The following is a 23,120-nucleotide window of genomic DNA, read 5'->3' as shown; positions in this document are numbered from 1 at the left end:
TTATGCAGACGAGGTGGATCAGGCTTAAGGATGCTATATCATAAGGCTTAGATTTACTGAAACACACTTGTGAATGAATTTCACTTTGAATATTGTTGAATGAAAGAAGATACTGAGAAAGGCTTTTCCCCCACAAGAACTTCTCTTGCCTCTTGGCAAGTGAATTGCCCCAATATAAAAGCGTTGAGGGGGGAAAAGTGAGCCGCAGAGTGAAAAGGCAATCCACAAATAATCACTCTTTTCTGCCTTTGATTGTGTCAGATTTTTTTTTGTGTGTGGCAATTGTTTTCTTTCTCGCTTAGAAGAGGTTTATGGTCCAGTGTCTGTCAAGTCAGACCCTGTCTTGAGGTTGCAGTTGTATTTCTCTCTGGAGTTCCTAGAGGTGATGTTATCTTTTGTTCACTCAGCAGTGTGGTCATTCCTGGGAGCATCTGTCACTTTAGGCATTACAAGATGGATGGGTCTCCAGTGAACTGCTGGTTGAGGCAAATGGTGAAAATAAGAAAAGACAAGGGGTTTCAGGGTCTGCAGAGAGGACAGACAACAAGGAAATACTGCTAGAAATCAAGAGTAAGCTGAGCAATAGAGGAAGAGAGAGCAAAGATGGATCGTGTGTCCTTTTATAAACATCTTGGAAAGCAGAGTCTCGGGGTGGCTGCTGTGATCTGAAGGGGACATCTTCAACATGGTAAACAGTTCTGTGCTTTGGATTTTCAAAATGTGTTTTGATGTATATCTTTTTTAGTGTGGGGAAAATGTTGGGAGATTACAATGATATAGAATGTTTTATGTAAGGACTTTGCTGTTTGGATGTGGTAATAATTTACAAATTCTTTTATTGGTAAAATTTTCTTTGTATGTATTTTTTGTTATGCTTTCCTTCCTCTTTTTGTTTTCTTTCTTGTAAGCATTTGAGCATCTGCAGATAATAAAATGTTTGAAAAGTTTCAGCTACATAACTAACATCCTAACTGTTCAATGAAGCTTCTTTGACATTTTTGCAGGGGAATTCTGAAAATCCTGTGCTCGTGCCTTAGGGAGGCTGAAGCAGATAGTAAGTTATTTTAAGTAAACTTCCACTTTAATCAGCTCTTTGAGGAGAAAAATATACTTGTTATCAATCTGTGAGAGCAAGATGGAGATTTTGTATTATAGTTAGAAATTCGTTTTGTTGGTGAAAGTCAAAATTTGTGAATGCCGGCTGATCAAGAGTACCTTCTGTGGTAGAGAAGGGACAGGAAGGAGGTTAGCAAGCAGTAAGAAAAGGGAAGGAGGGAAAAGTATGTGGTTGAAAAAAAAATGATTTTGTCAAACTTTTTGGCATTCGTCTATGAAAAAAACTGTAGGTTGAAAGGCAAAGAAATGAAGATGATTAGAAGCTTTAAGCTTTACAAATGGTGGAGTGTCTTCCTTCTCTATGGGTGTAAATAATAGATGAAAGAGAAAGGGTGACAACAAAGGATCAGGTCGTTTAAGAGAATGTGCGCAGCCTGAATAGGGGTCTGTGGCCCGGGGCCAAAGGTCTTAGCTTTGAGTGTAATTAGAAGAAAATACAAAAATGTCATTACTAGCAGGTGAAGTGTGCAGCACGTGGCCAAAAATTAGCAATTTTAGACTCTGAAGCCACTGGAATTGGATTACTGACCTTTTTTTTCCTTTTTTTTAAATCATTAAGGTCCTTGTGGAGTCATATAGTTTCATTGGCAGTAATGCAGTTTGACCTTGCTGACCATATGGGGTAATCTTAGGTTCGGATGGAGGGAGCAAGACTCTTGACCCACAAAAAGATGTCTACTTGTGGGTGGGTGGATGGGTGGGTGTGAAATGCATGAGATTGAAAATCCAGGTCTTGCATTTTTAATTGTGCTTTTGCCTGAAGACATTCTTCTGACTGTAAGGGAGGTAAGATACTTTTATTTCAAAATCTAAAATGGTTCTTTTCTCTCTTTCAAGTTGTCCTAAAAGGGAAATAAAGTGAAAGCTTTGTTTAAAGAAAATATACATTGATATTACTTTATATATTTTAGTACCATAAATATGCATTGAAACTAGTATATTCTTTAAAAAATCCTCTTTTATTTTCTCTTTAGACATAATGACAAAATAGAAACACTTCTAAGTTATGTATAAAAATCAGTGAAAAATAGTTCTTATTTCATTTTCTTCTTCTGACCATATTTTCTTGTATATTGACTGTAATCTACTTAGCAGAATATGTTCACTGTAATTTTCAACCAGTTATATGTAATTATAATTATTTAGTTTAATTTCTTTTAGGAATACACTAATCAAAAGGATAGGAAACAGTAGTTGCTTTTATTCTTGCAGGCTTTGTTTGTTGGAAATTATTAAACCGTTCATTTCAAAAAGTTGAAAAATAATTTTAGTCAATATTGGTTATGTCTTAAATTTTTGATACTTCTTTAAGAAGATAAATTTTGGTCTAGCACCAGAAATTATAAAACTCAAACTCCTTTGAGTAAGGAAATTATCTTTTACCAATTTCTCTCCTAAAAATAAAAATAATCTGTGGGCTTTAAGCATTATGGTAACACCTGTCCAAAATGCAGACTTAACAGATTTATTCCAATTACATTTAGTAGGGGGAGATCTTAAAAAGGAATTACTTCCAGGTATGTAAAGAGTGATCGTCTGGGAAAAGAGGAATATTGTATTTGCCCTTGGTAATCTATATGGAATTGTGTAAGACTGATAAGTTTTTTAGTTGCAATATTTGTAGAATTGTAAATATTTAAGTTACTGTATTGTGGAATATAATTCGTTTGGAAATTAGCTCATGTCTTTATGTATATATTATTTTTTGTTTTTGCAGGTACAAAAAAGCTTTAATCAAGTAAAATCTAGGCAACAGGCTCCCTGAAGTGCTGACAGCCCAACTAAATCATGAACATGGTTCAAAAATGTTAATAAATAAACCAAGGTATTGTACAATTATAATATGCCCCCCCATCCACATCTTTCATGGTCAAATTCTGGGGGTGGGGGGACATTTTAGAATCTAAATAAAGCTCCTGTCTTTGGCACTTAAACTGATGAAGCAGATATTTCTATGAGCTCCTCTCCTGTTTTCTCTCCTCTTTGCTTTCCCTTCCCCTCCCCCATCCTCGCCACCAAAAAAAAAAACCCCACAACAAAACACTTTCTCAGCTTTAAGGTTTTTCTTTTTTCTTACAACAGCCTCTGTGTTATATTTCCTGCATACCTAAATTAAGACAATAAGAATTCAGCTCTTGGTTCTTTGTTGATTGTGGTTTTATCTTTCAACTTGTCTAACAAGAGAGACGTCAGATTATTGGCCTCAGCGGAGAACACCAAACAGCCTCTAGTGACTGCATGTATTTACATTTTTTAATCATATACCCTGAGATGTATGTTTTAAAAGTTTTATAAAAGTTTTCTGTTTCTGTTTTTGGAAGCCTTTGAATGCAAGGAGCGGGAGAAAGGTGATCCTGTCCTTTTCCCCTTCTATGTCAAAGAAAATAAAAAATCCTCTTAGAATTAAGAGTTTAGGGACACTGCTTAGGTAACTCTTGACTGTCAGGGCATAACCAAGACCGGCTCCCTCCTTTTGGAAGTTACAATGTACTTAAATAGCCTGGTATTTCCAAGAGAGGCCAAAGATCTTTTCCTCTTTTATGACCCGTCGTATCCTTTTGAGGCCAAAAAGAACAAGAGGGGTCATTGCCACTTCAGCTCGGTTCCTGTTGCTCCTGCGTGGTGACCACGCAGATCCTGAAACCTAGTACTGGCTTAACATTTGGGCCTGGAACATCTGGAAAGTGGCCCAAGAGGGAGACACTGTTGGGTTTTGTTACACCAGGTGCTAGGAGGAAGCCTCAGTCGCCTTTTTGATATGGGAGGCAAATTCTGTGGGCCCTGGAGTTAGGCTTCAACAATTGAAGAGGTCAAAGGACAGCTGAGTGGGGTCAGTGAGACACCATGGGGTGTATTTTGTTACTGAGTAAAAGAAGCAGCCTCCTAAAACCTTCAAGGATTCTCTTGAAAATCTTGTGTTGTGAAAAGGTTTTATGAGTCTCATGGCAAAAACTCCTGATTTATCTAAGGAATGCTTGCTTTTGCCTAATGGAAGGATAATCCTTACCAAATGTTGGCAACGACTATAAGAGTCAATATAGGTCTGAAAGAACAGTTAGGGTTTGAAGTGTACTTTGCTTTCCAAAATGTTTATCATTTTAATGTTTGTCTCTCAGTGAAGAGTTTTACACTGTTGAAATATCACCTTTTCCTTTCCTTGGAGCAGAAAGTGGCACGAGTTGGGGGTGGGGAGAGGTGGGTAAGCAACTAGTTTACATTAATTTTAAAATCATTGTAACAAGCTTTTGACTGACCCCAAAGCAGAATAGTATAAACCTTTAAAAACACCAAAACTTAACTCTGGAAAGTTCTTTGAGTTTATTTTAACATAAAAGGAATAAACGGCTCATGAAGTGTCATTTACTTTTGGATTACAGAATTTTTGTTTTTTAATTTAGTTGTATTTCGTAGAAATGGGTATCAGCCGATGAATAACCTTAAGCGTGGGGGTTCTCCCTGACTGTGCTTCTGGTACATTTTGTAGTAGTAAGGAGAAAACCAATGTCAGAGTCAAGATGGGAGAAGAAGAAAAGAGAATAGAAATACAGAATTTTCTCTTTAAAGGGAAATGGAGAAAGGGGTGGTGGGGGTGGGGTGGTGGGGTGGAAATCTGCATGTGGGAAGAACTTTCTTTGCCATGACCTCAAGATACCACTTACATGACTGTGGAGACTTTCCAAAGATGTTGCCACCTGGCAGACAGGTAGTAAAAGTTAGAGGAATTTGGCAGTATTTTGATGTCCCAGTTTATATACTCTATACATGTACATAGACATAGAGTGTGTGTATTGCCATCTGTATTGTAAAGGGGAAAAGATAAAGTGATGAATAGTACAGAATAGGTTTTGTTAAGTATTTTCTTGCTCATTGATAACTTTACAATAAGTTTGAATTACTTGTGTGTGTGATTTTTTAATGCTTTAAAATAAGTTTTTGTTTTAAAGCCACACGCACATAAACGTAAGGCTTAGTGAGGCAGTGTGCGCTGTGTCTATTTTCCCAAGGCTAAAGTGCCTTTCAACAACTAATTTAGAAACCTAAGTGTAGTGGCTGATAATTGCCTAGAGAAAACCCACAGCTGTTTAAGTAGCGCTGAAACTGCGGCAAAACTGACAAATAGAATTAACAATGTTAATACGATAAGAAGATGGAAAGATAGGGCAAATGACAGTGGAAAGAAGAAGGAAGCAAGAGTAACGCATCCATACAAGAACTGAATGTTCACAGTGGCTTTGCATATCCAGTGCTTTTCCTTTATGCTAAGCCCTTCTTTTATTAGTCTCTAAATCACCAGCAGAATGAGTGCTTGCAAGTTAAACAGTTCAGATACGTGTGTGTTCAGTCCCTCATTCACATCTGATCTTGAAGGAAGATGTTGCAGTAGCAGCTAAGAAAATCAATCAGATTTTGCTTTACTAAGGCACAGTTTTATTCGTGGTGCTTTTTAAAAGTGCATTTTAAATGTATTTCTCTCTATCATTACATGAATGGGAATTTCTTTACCCCTCTGTACCCTTATGATTCTTATCAGTCAACTACATACATTACAAAGGAGACCAAAGCCCTGGTTTTGGATTTAGTGACCCAGTATTACCAAAACAAAACGAAAAACCTGCAGAAGTCTTTAAGGTGTTCTTACTAATTATATTTATCGGGCTAATGTTCTTTGCCTGCTTTCCAAACAGAATGGGGGCAGGTAAATAAAGAAAAATTAGGTGAATGTTATATGGAAATTATTGAACCATATGTGTTCTTCCCACTCTACTGGTTAAAGCATCCTATGACATTTGGAAAATTATTGTAATATCTTTTGAAATTCTACTCTGCATTTGGGAAATTGGTTTTTGCCTCTGGTGCTTTATGCAGATTTTAATGACTGTTGTGATAAATCCCCAGAAGTTTGTCCTCAGAAACCACAGAGACTCAGAACTCTCTGAATGTGGCAGCCTTGATGGATGTGCTAAGCCACACTTTGGAAGCATTTCTGGTTATTTAATGTTTTCTGTTCTGGATTACTGACTCTTCTGCCTGTTGAAAAATTGGTCTCTGGCGACATGGTAGAGGTCACACGCTGCCTATTATTGTTTTGTTTCTTTGATCTGACACAGCAATTGCCTCTGGTAATTATACTAGTTCCAGAGGGTCTTGACGAGATGTGTTTATCTTACAGAAGAATTTCTGGTATTCCGAGGAAGAAAGTAAAAATTTCCAGTAGTAACATGTAACTCCCTGTCAGAAAGGAAAAGATAGCATTATGCCTTATCTTTTAATTATGACAGCTCTTATATAATCATTATGAAATTAGTTCACATATAACAATAAGCATTTCTATGGCAATTCAGGACATATTACATATCCCTAAGTATATTAGTTAAAAACAGTTAATCTTAGAATAAAGTAACTAGGGCTAGGTTTTTATTTCAGTACTTAAAATACTTTTGGCTTCAGAAACTGTCCAAGGAGAGTCACCCAGGTTTAAATGTACAGAACTATTAAAGGAGGCTCGAAATTTTGTCTTTTAATTTGTTTGCATTTTCTAAAGATTTTCAGCAAGGAGAATGACTAAAAATGAAATAGAACACTTCTGTTTTGAATGCATCATAAATTTTGTGCCTTTTTTGGAATGTGCTTGACAAGACATAATATCTCTTCAAACTTGTTTACTGTATAATTGAGTAAGACGCAAAAAAGCTCAATATATTCTTTTTTGTTTAAATTCAACTCCAGTTGTAAACACAATGTTTTGCCCCAAGTGGTTGCAGTTTAATGGGAAAGTCAGACAGATATTAGAGCAACAAATATCAATTTAAAAGAATACATAAAATGAGAAAAGAGCATAAAAGAACTGTAACTATATGCTTGTTTTTAATTTTGAATTATAGACTCTTTGAGAACTTGCAAGAACCATGTTTGGTTTCTTGGTTCAATGATCACATAGTATCTCTCTTATCAGGGAATATGTTTAACAGAGCAAGGGTGTGTTAACAGGCATTAAACAGCAATGCCTTAAATAAGAATTTTTTTATACAAAGCCAAAGAATCTGATAGCTGTAAGAGGCAGTAATGATATGTATATATGATTGTAAAGTTTGATAAGTGAATTGTGAAAGTGAAGTCGCTCAGTCACGTCCGACTCTTTGTGACCCCATGGACTGTAGCTTACCAGGCTCCTCCGTCCATCGGATTTTCCAGGCAAGAATACTGGAGTGGGTTGCCATTTCCTTCTCCAGGAGATCTTCCCGACCCAGGGTTTGAACCCAGATCTCCCGGATTGTAGGCAGATGCTTTACCGTCTGAACCACGAGGGAAGTCCCAATAAGTGAATTGTATATATCACCAAATACCGGTTTTGGGAAGTTTTACATTGGTGGTCATTTGTTGCTAGAACACTGCCTCCAAAATATACAAGGAGATACATCTCAACTTTTCTTAGTATCCTCAACGTAGCACCAAACTTACCAAAAAAAAGAAAACACTACATAGTACTTCTAAAATTTTCTGCACATTTATTTTGTGCCAGGCACTATTCTAAAAACATAAAATCTTGTATATTCTCATAGAAATCTATGATACTGATTGTATTGCCCCATTTTACAGATGAGAGATTAAGTAACTTGCCCAGTATCATACAGGGTAGTGGGTGTAGGATTTGAATTAAGGCCATGTGACTCCAGACCCTATGTGCTTAACTACTTGAACAGTAGGATTTTTATAAATGCTGTCTGGCTGGGTGGATGATTGTTAAACTTTGGAAAGTAGGTGACAACATCTATAGAGAAAAAGATAAGTAACAACTCATAAGTTATTTGAAGCTGTCTATTTAGTACTCCAGTACTCTTGCTTGGAAAATCCCATGGACAGAGGAGCCTGTTAGGCTGCAATCCATGGGGTCGCTAAGAGTCAGACACGACTGAGCGACTTTACTTTCACTTTTCACTTTCATGCATTGGAGAAGGAAATGGCAACCCAGTCCAGTGTTCTTGCCTGGAGAATCCCAGGGAGGGGGGAGCCTGGTGGGCTGCTGTCTATGGGGTCGCACAGAGTCAGACACGACTGAAGTGACTTAGCATAGCATAGCATTTAGTACTATGCCTGGCACACAGTCAATGAATTGTGCCTAAAAAAAATTCGAATCAAAAACAAGTATACACAAACAGAATGTATCATTTTCACTCACATTTTTTTCCTACTTCAAATAGCTTGGTTTAGCAGGGAAAAAACAAACAAACATGCTTTTGAGTCAAAATTTGAATTCTAGTTCCATCACTTACAAACTGGATAACCTTGCTCCTCTCAGAAACCGGAGTACTGCTCTGTCTACTTGTCCCTCTTTCTGAATCTGCTTGTTTCCGTGTGGTTTCATTTAACTTAGTCCTTCACCCCATAAATGGAAGTTAGCTCTAGAGTTTGACTACATTCCTTACCCCCTTTGGCAGGAACAAGTCCTAGGTGGTTTGTGTATGCTTCATGCTGCTTCCCGTGGGGAGGCCCACAGGGTCTCATTGCCTCACTTTTGATACTAAAAGAAGTGATACTAAACTTGATCATTGGTTCAGAAGGCTGTACCAGTCTTTTTATGTAAGGGACTCAGGCATCGGCGGATACTGATCTGTCCACCAGAGTCCTAGAATCAAACTCCTAAAGACAACCGAGGGCAATTCTGTTATTCTTTGTGAAGTACTTTACTCTCTGTTCATATCTTTCATCTAACATTTACAGTGAGGTTTGGGTTTGTTCATTGAGAGGAGAGGTGGTGTTTTTATTTTGTTTCAATTTTTTAAATTGGTGCTTGTCTTTGTGACTGGCGGGTATCTGACATTAAAACTCGCATTGCAGCCCCCGAATATGTAGATGCACCATTGTTAAAAAAAATCCACCGGCCAGTGCAGGAGCCATAAGAGACTCAGGTTCGATCCTTGGGTTGGGAAGATTCCCTGCAGGAGGAAATGGCACACAACTCCAGTACTGTTGCCTGAAGGATTCCATGGGCAGAGGAGCCTGGTGGGCTATGGTCTATAAGGTTGCAAAGAGTTGGACATGAATGAGCATCTGGGCAGATGGGTAGACAAGGAAAAATCAGCAAACAAAGCTCCTTTTCCTTGATTTTTATTTATTTATTTTGGCTTGGCTTCACAATTTAGTAGGCGTTTACATAATATGCATTTTTCCCAATTGGGTCATTATTGTAGGTGTTTTAACTACAGAATGGCATACATGATTAGATAACCTAAGACGTCCGCTGCCGTAGACAAACTGATTAGATTCCGCTCCTGTCTTGGCCTTTTCCTCATAGTATGACCTTGGGCAAGTTCCTGAACTTCTCTAGACCTTGGTTCTCCTAAAAATGGAGGCAGTAATTGTATTTTCCTGGCGGTTACTGAGTTCCCCTATGTTACTGTTATCATCGTGGTTTGACAAAGAATGTTTCCTTTCAGATTTCTTGACAATGACAGTGATGACAATTACTGCTACTGCCATCACCACCACGACCACCACTATGACCATTCCCTGTGACGCTAACAATGATGTGCATGATGCTTAGTTACTTCACTTGTGTCCGACTCTTTGCCACCCCATGGACTGTAACCCACCGGTCTCCTCTGTCCATGGGATTTCCCAGGCAAGAATACTGGCGTGGTTGCCATTTCCTTCTCCAGGGGATCTTCCCGACCCAGGAATTGAACCTGTGTCTCCTGATTGGCAGGCAGATTCTTTACCACTTTCGGACATGGGAAGCCCCTGTCCTTCTGTGGAGAAGGGGTAAAGGAAGAGTAGAAAGACACCAAACTACACTGTCCTGGTGGTTTGCACTTGATCCCACTTGCATTTTCAGCAATTAATTATGGTGTTGAAAGAGCTCGTATAGGGTACTGTACCTTTTTTAGAGATTACCCCAAGAGTGCCTATTCGCGTCTCAGAGGTCTGTGGTGCTATGCCAAGACAATTAATATAGTTTTCCCTGTGTAATTTCACAACAATAAAAGGAAACATGGGAAAGCAATATAGTGCAGTCTCACAGACAATGATGGCCAGAGACATAACATATGTGCCTTTGTACAGGAGTCACAGTCTGTTCTTGTTGTATTTCATTTAACAACTGATTCTAAAAAGCATTTCTCCATTTTCTGACCTGAAGTTAGATTTATTCACACTGACTTTCAGTGGGATGTCAGGCTTCCCTGATGTCTCAGACAGTAAAGAATCTGCCTGCAATGTGGGAGACCCATGTTGGATCCCTGGGTTGGGACAATCCCCTGGAGAAGGGAATGGCTACCCACTCCAGCATTCTTGCCTGGAGAATTCCATGGACAGAGGAGCCTGGTGGGCTACAGTCCATGGGGTTGCAAAGAGTCGGACATAACTGAAGTGACTACAACTTCTTCACTTTCAGTGGGATGTTATGCCTGGGGGCTCTTTGAGATTCAGAGGAAGGGATTCAGTAATCTAGGTGGATAAGGCCAGTGATTTCAGTGACCCTAAATATTATGTACAGCATATGATATTAAGAATGCTCATTTGCTCAGTCGTGTCTGAGTCTTTACAACTCCATGAATTCTAGCCCACCAGGCTCCTCTGTCCATGGGATTTTCCAGACAAGAATACTGGAGTGGGTTGCCATTTTCTTCTCCAAGATATTAAGAACACGTTGCACTAAAAATTCTTCTTTTGACCTCTGCCCTTCTTTGGGTAGCACTGAACTGTCAATGAAGAACTTGACACTCAGCATCGAAGAAGTTTGGGGTCAGTTTTGTCATTCTTCACCTTATAATTATCATTTTTAAAACTGCCTGGTTATGTTTTCATCTGGAATAGTCAGCCCCTTCTTTTTGCTCTCCCAAGGCTGTTCCATGGGAACTTACTGTTGTCTTCATCTGAGCATTTCACAGGGTTATGCTCCTATATTCTGTGTATCTTCTGTGATGGTGAAACTGGATCACCCCTGTTTATATTGATTCAATAGTTTAACCAGCACAATATTTATTTGCCATATCTATCATATTACTCCTTAAACCATGTATAAATTGAAGGGATTAAGATTATGTAATCTTCCATGTATAGTTGAGTACTTCTTTATTCAACCAAAAAGGTCCCTTGGAGAATGTAGGTTTTCAATGATGAAAGGAAGATAACTTGTTGAGCAGGTAACAGATTAAGAAGAGGCAAGATTTTCAGGCATTTGGTGCTCTGGAGAAAGGCTAAAGGTCCATCTTTGAAGTTATTCTATTGTTTTTTGCAGTAAGAAATCCCATGAGTAACCATGCTAGTTCCTCATATTTTTCTCCCTTCAGTGAGGAATAAAGGTCAAATGGCCATTGGATTTTGACTTAGAAGCATATACGAGTGACATGGTATATTTCTCTTGCAACCTCCACTCTGTTTTGATTGTGTGTGGTTCTGTTGAAAAATAAGTTGCTGTAGAAAAATTGAATGTTTATACTTGTTCTGGTAGGGTTTTACAAGTTTGAACAAAACCTTGGTTTTTGATTACCTGTTTCATATATTTTAGTACTTCCTGTTTGAATCCTGTCTTCAAATTGTTTCAGAAAATAAAAAACATGAAATTAAAATTTCATGTTTTAATTATAAAATATGTAAACTTAATTCTTTAAGAATATCATAATACTACTCCTTAAACCTTAAAAAAAACCTTAGTATTTCAGGAAAATTTCATTTGAGAGGCTTTGTTGATTTTCTTCAACTTACAACTTTTGATTATTATATGTATACTTTGGCACATGTACTTATCATAAGAAAAGCTTAGTAATTTATTTTTTCCAGTTTTATTGAGATATAGTTGATATGTAACATTGCATTAGTTTTAGGTATACAGTATAATTATTTGATATATATGTGTGTGCTTAATTGCTCAGTCATGTCCAACTCTTTGCTACCCCATGGACTCTAGCCCCACCAAGCTCCTCTGTACATGGGATTTCCCAGGCAAGGATACTGGAGTGCATTGCACTTTCCTCCTCTAGTGAGCTTTCCAACCCAGGGATCAGACACACATATCTTGCGTCTCCTGCATTGGCAGATGGATTCTTTACCACAAGCATCACCTGGGAAGCCCTACTTCAGAATACTGAGAGTTAAAATAATTTTTAGGAAGTGCCTGGTATATCCTCTAGCCCAACAGTTCTCAGGCTTTTCATCTCATTACCTCTTTACACTCTTAAATGAGTTTTGTTTATGTGTATTATATTTATTAGAAATTAAAACTAAGAAAATTTCATAATACTTAATAATTTTAAAAGTTAACAATAAACCCATTATACATGGAAAATAAATGTATTTCCCCCAAAAAGTTAGTAGAAAGAGTAGTCTGTCAGCTTCTGCCTTCAATCTGTTGTGGTGTCACTCATGAAATAGCCTCTAGAAAGTTCCACTGTAAATGTTTGAGAGAATGAGAATGAAAAAGGCAAATAATATCCTAATAATGGTTTGAAAAGACTTTTGACCTCATGGAACCCAGAAAGGGTCTTGGGGTCCTTGAACAATCATTAGCATAGCTAATAATTAGCACCCAATAAATTAGTTATTATTAAGATATATGGAAATTTTTGTAACTATCAATGAGAACTAAAGGTGATTGCATCAAAACTTCTTATTCTGTGCTTTCCTGAGGTCCCAAATAAGACGGTGATTCAAACTAAGCAAAAGAAACAGCATTGCTTTTCAAATAAATACTAATAATACATGAATGAGTTCTTTGAATTTTAAGACTCAAATCTTGCTTTTAGGAATTCACCAATTAAATATATTATCACAAAGCTTTCATTTATTTATTTTTTTTCTTTTTCAGAGAAGAATCCTCCTAGGGTAATAAAATCTTAGTAGAGAGAGAAGTAATTTGATATTTCCTCTGAAACCACTGATAGTGTTCCTTGGGGTTATGGCAGCCCACCACTCACCAGTTTAAGAACAAGGTGTGGCCCCCTTGTCACCGTGCTGGGTTTCATGATTGACAGGTCAATCTTGATTTACTAGTTGGAGAAACTTCGCTTAAAGCACTTATTGTGGTTTGATCCTTAGACACAAGATCCCTTAAAGGGACTTTTTGAAAGCCCCTTTGGACTCTGAAGACAAGAAGCAAAAGTGTAGAATAGATAAACTGATAAGTTATCTCAAGAAATGTATAGTTCATATAGTTTCTATTGTAAAGGATATGTGGGTATAGTTTATATCAGCTCTGTGTGTACTTTGCATACATATAACCCTCTACTAATGTCCACTTTCTCCTTTTTCTTTTCCTTTGTGGGGGTGGTATAGACCATGGGGAATTCATATGCTGGGCAACTGAAATCTGCTCGATTTGAAGAAGCTCTCCACAACTCCATTGAAGCCTCTCTGAGATGTAGTAATGTGGTACCACGACCAATTTTTTCCCAGCTGTACCTGGATCCTGACCAGCATCCTTTCTCCTCTGCAGGTAAGTTTCTCAATCCCACACATTTCTACATGCCTTTTAAAAGAAGTGGGAATTCTAGATCTGGGGATCTCTGAAATATGTGGGTTAAATGTTAGCCAATGCCTGTCTCCCTGTCCTCAGATATCTTTTCAGAACTATGGATTTTTCTTTTGGTTATCTCCCCATATGCATCTTTTTATTAAATTAGCTATGATTTATTTGCTTTCCCAGATGTAAAACCCAAGGTGGAGGATCTGGATAAAGACTTGGTACACCGATACACCCAAAATGGCAGCCTGGATTTTTCTAACAACCTCACAGTAAATGAAATGGAAGATGACGAAGATGATGAAGATATGTCAGATTCAAATAGCCCACCAATTCCTTATTCACAGAAACCTGCTCCTGAAGGCTCTTGCACTACAGATGGTGAGTTTCCTTTTTTATTTTTCAGTTCCTTTAATATTGTCTGGCTAGTTTCTAATAATTGATTGGGTGCTTAAGGCTGGAAACCACCGTAGAAAGGAATGAGGAGTAATCATGCTTTCACTCACATTATTGCCTGTGACTTCGTAGCACGTGTCTATTAAGAAAGCCAAGTATTATCACCCCATCTTATAGATCTAGAGATTGAGAGACACAGCCATTGAATGACTTCTCTGACATGGTGTGTGGCAAAGACAAGCCTAGGCCTAGCTCAGGACTTTTTCAATGCCTCACGAACTTCCTGCAAGAATGCTGCTCCAAAGTGATCTCTCTACTTCTTTCTGTTCCACTCTTAAAACAACAACAGAGGTATCATGTGTTTTAATATTTACCTTTTCCATGTATTTTGAACATTCATCCAGTATATTGTTATCAATAGAAGATTAAAATGAACATGTTTTTAATCATCCCATTTTACTTATCTTGTCAGCCTCCTCTTCTACAAAGGCTTTTAACCACACTTTTAAAAAAGAAAATCTTACTTAAACATTTTCAGTATTTCATGTTTTTGGTCACATAACAAATTATATTCTCTTCCCTCCATTAATGGTATATGGTCCTGCTTCCTGGCTATCCCAGTCTGATTTCTAATTAGTTCATAATCTGATCGTGGTAAAGAATCCACCTGCCAATGCAGGAGACGCAAGAGACGTGGGTTTGACCCCATGGGTGGGGAAGATCCCCTGGAGAAGGAAATGGCAACTGACTCCAATATTCTTGACTGGAAAATTCCCTGGACAGAGCACCTGGTGGGCTACAGTCCATGGGGCTGTAGAGTTTGGACATGGCTGAGCACAAGCTCTTGATAGTTTATAGTTGGTCCACAGCTCTTTCAGTGTGGTTCATTTAAGGCAGTTCTAAGAGTCCTCTCACTCAAAGGCAGAACAGCCCTGACATTTTCCTAATGAAATTGACAGTGGAATAGGGCAATATAGTACCTGGGTTTGTGTCAGCAGACCAGCTTCCCTTCATGGGAAATCTTCTATTTACCTAAGACTCACAGGAAGGTAAAGCTATTTTTAGAGGCAATTTAGATAAGCAGATACTTAACACCTGATGGGCTTCTGGGGTTTGCCATTCAGATGTAAATTTTGGTTGCTAATTTCTTATGTAAATTATTGGTAGGTTTCTACCCCACTGGGAAGCAGTTGATTGTCTAAAGGGGTAAAGGGCCACCAAATTTTAAGCCTCCAAATAGGGCTTTGATTACTTGAGTTTGTGTTTACAGCTGTTTCAGTAAACTTTCCCCTCCCCCACTTAGATTACTCTGTAACCTTCAAGTTGGAGATAATTGGAGAATGCAAATCCTGGTTCTGTGAAGTGAAAACCTTGGCTGTTTTCTTAAGAAAAATGCAGATGAGGTTTACAAAGAAGTGCTCTGTACTAGGACTCCTTTAAAATTAAAATCATTTGCTGCAAGAGTCTTGGTTTTAAGGCAGCCTGTCAGTATTTCAGAAAATGAAACTGGGGGCAAGTGTGTCCAAGAAATTGTTATATTTGTGCCCCATTCCGTATCTTTCTTTCCTTGTGTACAGTAATCAGGCATACACCATCCTTAGGGTACTTTCCCCCAGATCATCTAGTGGCTTCTAAAAGAAAAATCCTATCTTTTTTTCAGGATTAGTCCAGATGAAATTTAAAATTACCCTAGAGGGGAGTATTAAGGTTTCTCCATTTTAATTGACATTTTAATTGAGATTATGGTTGGATGGCATCACTGACTCAATGGACATGAATTTGAGCAAACTCTGGGAGATGGCCAAGGACAGGGAAGCCTGGCATGCTGCAGTTCATGGGGTCACAAAGAGTTGAACACGACTGAGTGACTGAACAACAATATTTATTATATTAATATTCTGACATATTTCAAATAGTGAAGAAATAGAGCTATCTGCTATACCAGATATTTGGATCCTATAAGTCTTGAAATAGAATCACATTTCGTAGATTCTTTAGCTACTTCTTTACAGAGCTTATTTTCAATCTTTTTTTTTTAAAAAGCTATATTAAATATTGCTCTTTGCATAATATATATTTTTCTTAATTGGGGTACCTGATGATATATTTTGTATATAATTAGCTGATCTGAGTCCCAAGAATGAAGATTTGTAGGAAACAGTCCAGACTCTTGTGAGCGTCTTCTCAAAATAACTATGAAGTAAACTCAGGAACTTTTCTTTGATTTTGCAACCTTTTCTGGCTTTGGATTGATTTCTTTCTTCCTGACTCTTTCCCTGGACTCACCCTTGCCTTCTTTTCCTCCCCTATTTCCTCTTAATTAAATTGCCTATGGTCTGTGTGGAGAAGGTGATGGCACCCCACTCCAGTACTCTTGCCTGGAAAATCCCATGGATGGAGGAGCCTGGTGGGCTGCAGTCCATGGGGTCCCTAGGAGTCAGACACGACTGAGCGACTTCACTTTCACTTTTCACTTTCATGCATTGGAGAAGGAAATGGCAACCCACTCCAGTATTCTTGCCTGGAGAATCCCAGGGACGGGGGAGCCTGGTGGGCTGCACAGAGTCGGACACGACTGAAGTGACTTAGCAGCATAGTCTTGTGTTGGTGATTAACTGAAAGGCAGAAAGACAAAGTAGGACATTTAAAAATTGAACTTAAAAAAAACTAAGTATAGTTCATTTACAATGTTGTGTTACTTTCTGCTGTACAGCAAAGTGATTCAGTTATACATATATACACATTCTTTTTTGTATTTTCCATTATGATGTATCACAGGATATTGAATATAGTTCCCTGTGCTCTACAGTAGGATGCTGTTTATCCATTCTCTACATGCTAGTTTGCACCTGCTAACCCCAACTCCCAATGTTACTCCTCCGCTCCTTGGCAACCACAGATCTGTTCCTTATTAGACTTTATTTTTTTTAAGGACAGCTTTAGATTTACAGAAAAATTGAGAAAACAGTACAGAGTTTCTGTATATCCCCACAGTTTGCCCTATTGTGAACATGTTACATTATTAGTAATTTTAGTGCTGACTAAAGTCCATAGTTTATTTGGGTTCTTTAGTTTCTACCTGATGTCCTCTTTCTGTTCCAGAACCCATCTGAAAGTGGTAGCTCAGTCATGTCTGACTCTTTGCAACCCCCTGGACCGTAGCCTGCAAGACTCCTCTGTCCATGGGATTCTCCAGACAAAAAGACTGGAGTGGGGAGCCATTTCTTTCTCCAGGGGATCTTCCCAACCCAAGGATCAAACCCTGGTCTCCTATATTACAAGCAGGCTCTTTACCATTTGAGCCGCCAGGGAATATCCAGAACTGGTCTTCAGTTCAATTTAGTTTAGTTGCTCAGTTGTGTCCCATTCTTTTTGACCCCATGGACTGCAGCATGCCAGGCCTCCCTGTCCATCACCAACTCCTGGAGTTTACTCACACTTATATCCATCGAGTCAGTGATGCCATCCAACCATCTCATCCTCTGTCATCCCCTTCTACTCCCTCCCGCCGTCAATCTTTCCCAGCATCAAAGTGAAGTTGCTCAGTCGTGTCCAACTCTTTGTGACCCCATGGACTGTAGCCTATCAGGCTCCTCTGTCCATGGGATTTTCCAGGCAAGAGTGCTGGAGTGGACTGCCATCTCCTTCTCCAGGGGATCTTCCTGACCCAGGAATCGAACCCAGGTCTCCCGCATTGCAGGCAGATGCTTTACCGTCTGAGCCACCGGGAAGCCAGCATCAGGGTCTTTTCAAATAAGTCGGTTCTTCACATCAGGTGGCCAAAGTATTGGAGTTTCAGCTTCAGCATCAGTCCTTCCAATGAATATTCAGGACTGATTTCCTGTAGGATGGACTGGTTGGCTCTCCTTGCAGTCCACGGGACTCTCAAGAGTCTTCTCCAACACCACAGTTCAAAACCATCAATTCTTTAGTGCTCAGCTTTCTTTATGGTGAATTCTCACATCCATGGATGTGAGCTACTGGAAAAACCATAGCTTTGACTAGATGGACCTTTGTTGGCAAAGTAATGTCTCTGCTTTTTAGTATGCTGTCTAGGTTGATCAATAGAACCGGTCTGGGGTACTATTAATACATTAGATGTAGCTGTTGTGTCTCCTTAGGCTCCTCTTGGCTGTGACAGTTCCTCAGACTTCCTCTGTTTTTGATGATCCTGATAGTTTCAGAGATTATAGATCAGGTGTATTCTAGATCTTCTATTGGAATTTGATATTTTTCTCCTGATGAGACTGGGGTTATATATGGGTTTGGTGAAGAACGATCACAGAGATAAAGTGTCATTTTCATCTTACTGTATCAAGGACACATACTTTCAGATGATTTATGGGTGGTGATGTTGACCTCGATCACCTGGCTGAGATAGTGTTATCTCCATCCCCCATGAGTATCCCATCCCTGCTGCACCCACCCCCCTTACTGTCGAGGAAAGTTCCTACACTCAGCCTACACTTTTTAAGGAATGGCAAGTTACGCTCCACATCCTTAAGGGCAGAGTAACTACATAAATTATTTGGAATTCTACTGCATGGAGGTTTGTCTCTTTTCCCTCATTTATTAATTTACACAGTCATCTGTTTATATTCATTCATGAATATTTATTTTATTTGGGGGTTATAATCCAATACTATTTTATTTTCTTGTTTAGCTTTTTCCAGTTTTAGCCCTTGGTAGCAATTTCAGTTGGTTCTTGTGCCCCTTTTATAGGCTGCCATCATCATGAGTTTTTTTTTTTTTTTTTTAACACAAAAGAGGGAATTTTCTCTTTTCACTGTAACAAGCAATTGTTTATTTTTAATTTTTACTCATTATTTTAAATTTTTGGCTGTGCTGAGTCCTTGTTGCTTCATGTGGACTTTATTGTGGTGAGCAGGGGCCACTCTCTCGTTGTGGTGTGTGGGCTTCTCATTGCTGTGACTTCTCTTGTGGATCACAGACTCTAGGGGGCGAGGGCTCAGCAGTTGTGGCTCACAGGCTTAGCTGCCCCTTGACATGTGGGATCTTCCCTGACCGGGGATTGAACTGGTATCCCCTGCAATGCAAAGTAGATTCTTAACCACTGGACCACCAAGGAAACCCACAGACACTTTTTGGAAAAAAAAAAAAAATTTTAAAGGAAGAGGTTTGCTTCCTCCTATGAGAAAAATTTTTCTCCTAGAATCCAGTCATTGTTTAATAATTATAACTTTTCACCTCTAGGTGTCCTCATATCATAAATGGGAAAACCTTTATAGGCTAAAGTGCTGAAAGCTATTAGTGCTTCTTACTTTGAGTGGACTGTGTAGTTTTCCTTATACCACAGACATCACGTTGAAATCATCTTTCTTCCAGAGCAAATTCTGCTTTCTTCAGATATTTTTCACACGAACTGTGTCTTCTCTACTCTTCCTGTTTAGCCCCAAACTAAAATTGTACTTCTCCCCCTTAATCTCCCTTTGGCTTCAATATATTGCTTTGAGAAAGCTCATTAGAAAGGGACACCTATGTGACTTGCAAAACTGAATTTTGAGGATTCACCAAGGCTTCCCTGGTGGCTCAAACAGTAAAGAATTTGCCTGCAATGCGGGAGACCCCTGGATTGATCCCTGAGTGGGGAAGATTCCCTGGAAAGGGGAATGGCTACCCACTCCAGTATTCTTGCCTGGAGAATTCCCATGGACAGAAGAGGCTAGTGGGCTACAGGCCGTGGTGTCCCAGAGAATTGGGCACGACTGAGCTACACATTCACTTTCAGTAGGTGTGAGACAGGTGGATGCTGACAGAGCCCATGGCTGGCAGGGACTGCTCTGACAAGTGCCCCTAAGGATTCAGCCTAGAAAGCTAGGTGATGACTCAGCAAAGGTAGGCAATGGAGAAGCCATAGGAGAGTGTCCTACGTCAGACCGGGGAAGGTCTCGTGGTCAGAGTAACCTTTATTCTGTGGTCAGAGTGACGTTAACTCTTTAACCTGGAGTCAAGAGGCCTGGGTCCCAACTTCTTGGGTTGCTGGGAATTTGACTTTGGACTGTTTTCTTAACCTTTATGGGTCCCAGTTTCCTCATCTACAAACTAAAGAGATAGGGATAGATTAGTGTTTCCCAATCTTTGACTCACAAATCTCTCTTATAGTAGTATATAATTTTTGGACCCCTTAGGAATTTAAAAACTAATTCTGTCACTGTATAGCATGTGATAAAGAATCAATTTTAAGTAGAAAATACTTATTTTAGATCAATATACTAATCACTCTTTGATATTATTCATGCATGAGAAAAAACTGTCTACATTTTATCCTTTAGTTGCTGTTTAGGGCTTTCCTGAAGGCTCAGCAGGTAAAGAATCCGCCTGCAGTGCACAAGACACAGGAGATGTACATTTGATTCCTGGGTTGGAAAGATCCCTCTGGAAGAGGAAATGGCATTGTGCTCCAGTATCCTTGCCTGGAAAATTCTATGGACAGAGGAGCCTGGTGGGCTATAGTCCATGGGTTTATAAATAGTTGGATATGACTGAGCATGTAGCAATTACTGTTTAACTTACTTTAAACTGGTTGTGTAAGGAAAAGTATATTTTGTTGACAAATTCAAAAATAAAATGTTAAACCTTTTTCCGACAGGTAGGGGGAGTGGCAAAGGAGGGGAGCCAAGTGTATTTATATGTTTCCCAGCATCAAAAAAAGGCAAGATCCACTTTTATTACCCAAACTTTGGAATTTTTACATTTTAGGATTAAAAGTGAAATTTGCTCAGTCATGTCCAACTCTTTGGGACCCCATAGACTGTAGCCTGCCAGGCTTATCTGTCCATGGGATTCTCTAGGCTAGAATACTGGAGTGGGTAGCCATTCCCTTCTTCAGGGGATCTTCCCAACTCAGGGATTGAACCCAGGTCTCCCGCATTGTGGGCAGATTCTTTACCCTCTGAGCCACCAGGGAAGCCCAAGAATACTGGAGTGGGCTGTCTATCCCTTCTCCAGCAGATCTTCCTGACCCAGGAATCAAACCAGGGTCTCCTGCATTGCAGGCGGATTCTTTACCAGTTAAGCTACCAGGATGTACTAATTTATTTTTATAATTTTTGCTCAATGTGAGGAAAGAGTTTCAGACTGCTCTTTGCAGAATTTGTCTGCAAATAATATGCTGCTGAAAGAAGTAGGCTTTTCTTTCTTACACAAAAAGCCAAATTGGATTGTTGTTGTTGTTTAGTTACCAAGTCTTGTCTGACTCTTTGCAACCCTAGGGACTGTAGCCTGCCGGGCTCCTCTGTCCCTGGGATTTCCCAGGCAAGAATACTGAAGTGGGTTGCCATTTCCTTCTCCAGGGGATCTTCTCGACCAAGGGGTTGAACCCTCATCTCCTGCATTAGTAGAGTGATTCTTTACCACTGAGCTACTGGGGAAGCCCCGAATTGGATTATAATCACTAAAATTTTACCTTAACACTGCCTTTTTTTTTTTTTTTTTTGCCCTAGGAGCATATCGGTGCATTTTATATAATTTGATAAGTGAGGATGAGGTTGACTCTAACTTTCATATCTAGCAAAGAGTACCTTAGGCACATTTGTAAAATGACTGTGTCCATCAAACACAATCTATGTTCCCTAAAGCTTCCCATTATTAACCACTAGCCTATTATGGGTATGTATTAAGCAACATATCAATACATGTGACTGATAATAAAAATCAATCTTAAACTGTGTGATAATCAAAACCACACATTGATATGGGCTTCAATCAAGTGAGTGCTGAGTTCGCTCATCTGATTTCCACTATCCCTACATGTATAACATAGAATGTCCTTAGAACATTTTGCTTTAAAGGTAGAATATTAGAATAATTATTAGGTTTTAGAAATTGGTAATGTTATATATTTTAGTTTCATGTATAGTTCTCCAGTATCATGGAGAACCTTTATGAATCCCCAGGACTTTTATAACTCCCCTTTGGAAAATCCTGTATCAGATGACCTTGAGAGTCCAGATAGCTCTGATGTTCTAAAAGTCTTGTTGTTCAGTCACTAAGTCATGTCCGACTCTGACTGCAGCACTCTAGGCTTCCCTGTCCTCCACTATCTCCTGGAATTTGCTCAAATTCATGTTCATTGAGTTGGTGATACTATCTAATCATCTCATCCTCTGACACCACCTTCTCCTTTTGCCTTCAATCTTTTCCAGCATCAGGGTCTTTTCCAATGAGTTGGCTCTTTGCATCAGGTGGACAAAGTATTGGAGCTTTAGCTTCAGCATCAGTTTTTCCAATGAATATTCAGGATTGATTTCCTTTAGGATTGACTGGTTTGATCTCCTTGCTATCCAAGTGACTCTCAGAAGTCTTCTCCAGCACCACAATTTGAAAGTATCGATTCTTTGGTACTCAGCCTTCTTTATAGTCCAATTCTCACATCCGTATGTGACTATTGGAAAACCATAGCTTTGAGTATATGGACCTTTGTCAGCAAAGTGATGTCCTTGCTTTTTAATAATTTGCAAATTGGTACAGATTGGTACTGACTTGTGTATTTTTTCTAATACGGAGTGACTGTAAGTTCATAAAGTTTGTAGTACTACTTCTTAGTGACAGAGAAATCTCCTCAAGCAATCTGTTTCCATCAATCAGTAATCGTAAACCTCTCATCACTGAATTATCTACATCCTTTGGGAAGGTGTTTATGTTTTGCCCTTTGGAGAAAGTTGTAATAATGGTGCTATCTACTAGGGATAGATTTGCTGTCTATACATTAATGAATAATTCCTTTGATTAAGAAATTTACTGCTCCTTTTAGGAGTTTTTTTTGGCTGCACAGCATGTGGGATCCTAGTTCCCCCACCAGGGACTGAACCAGTGCCTTAGCAACAGAAGCGCAGTGTTCTAATTTAACCTGACCTCCAGGAAGTCTCTATTTTTAGCCTTCTTGGGTTAGGATTTTAGAATTTGGTAGAGACATTTGTGTTAACCCCTCATGGTTTTGGCTCTGGAGTATAACTATTCTTAGTTGACTAATACATTTTATGCCTGTTTTTATATAGCAAACTTTCCATGTCTTACATCACTGGACATTATGGGACTCATTATGTAAGCTTGGACAAACACTCTCACCTCTCTGAGCCTCAATTTCTCCATGTATGAAAGGGATATAGTCATACCTAGCTAGAATTGTTGA

The 23,120-nt window shown here is 39.0% G+C and overlaps 1 protein-coding gene across 1 annotated transcript in view; it reads left to right on the top strand.

Annotated features, from left to right (window-relative positions):
- GREB1L (GREB1 like retinoic acid receptor coactivator) overlaps positions 1 to 23,120 on the top strand; it is a 249,869-nt gene that overhangs the window by 126,816 nt on the left and 99,933 nt on the right. The window contains 3 exon segments of the mRNA XM_070361659.1: positions 2,834 to 2,941; positions 13,387 to 13,546; positions 13,757 to 13,954. Coding sequence (XP_070217760.1) covers positions 13,390 to 13,546; positions 13,757 to 13,954 — 355 coding nt within the window. The 5' untranslated portion in view covers positions 2,834 to 2,941; positions 13,387 to 13,389.

The sequence above is a fragment of the Bos mutus genome, chromosome 24 (assembly GCF_027580195.1).
Source record: "Bos mutus isolate GX-2022 chromosome 24, NWIPB_WYAK_1.1, whole genome shotgun sequence".
NCBI lineage: Eukaryota > Metazoa > Chordata > Mammalia > Artiodactyla > Bovidae > Bos > Bos mutus.
Note: the sequence above shows the minus strand (reverse complement) of the source record. Positions and strands in the feature narration are given on the sequence as shown.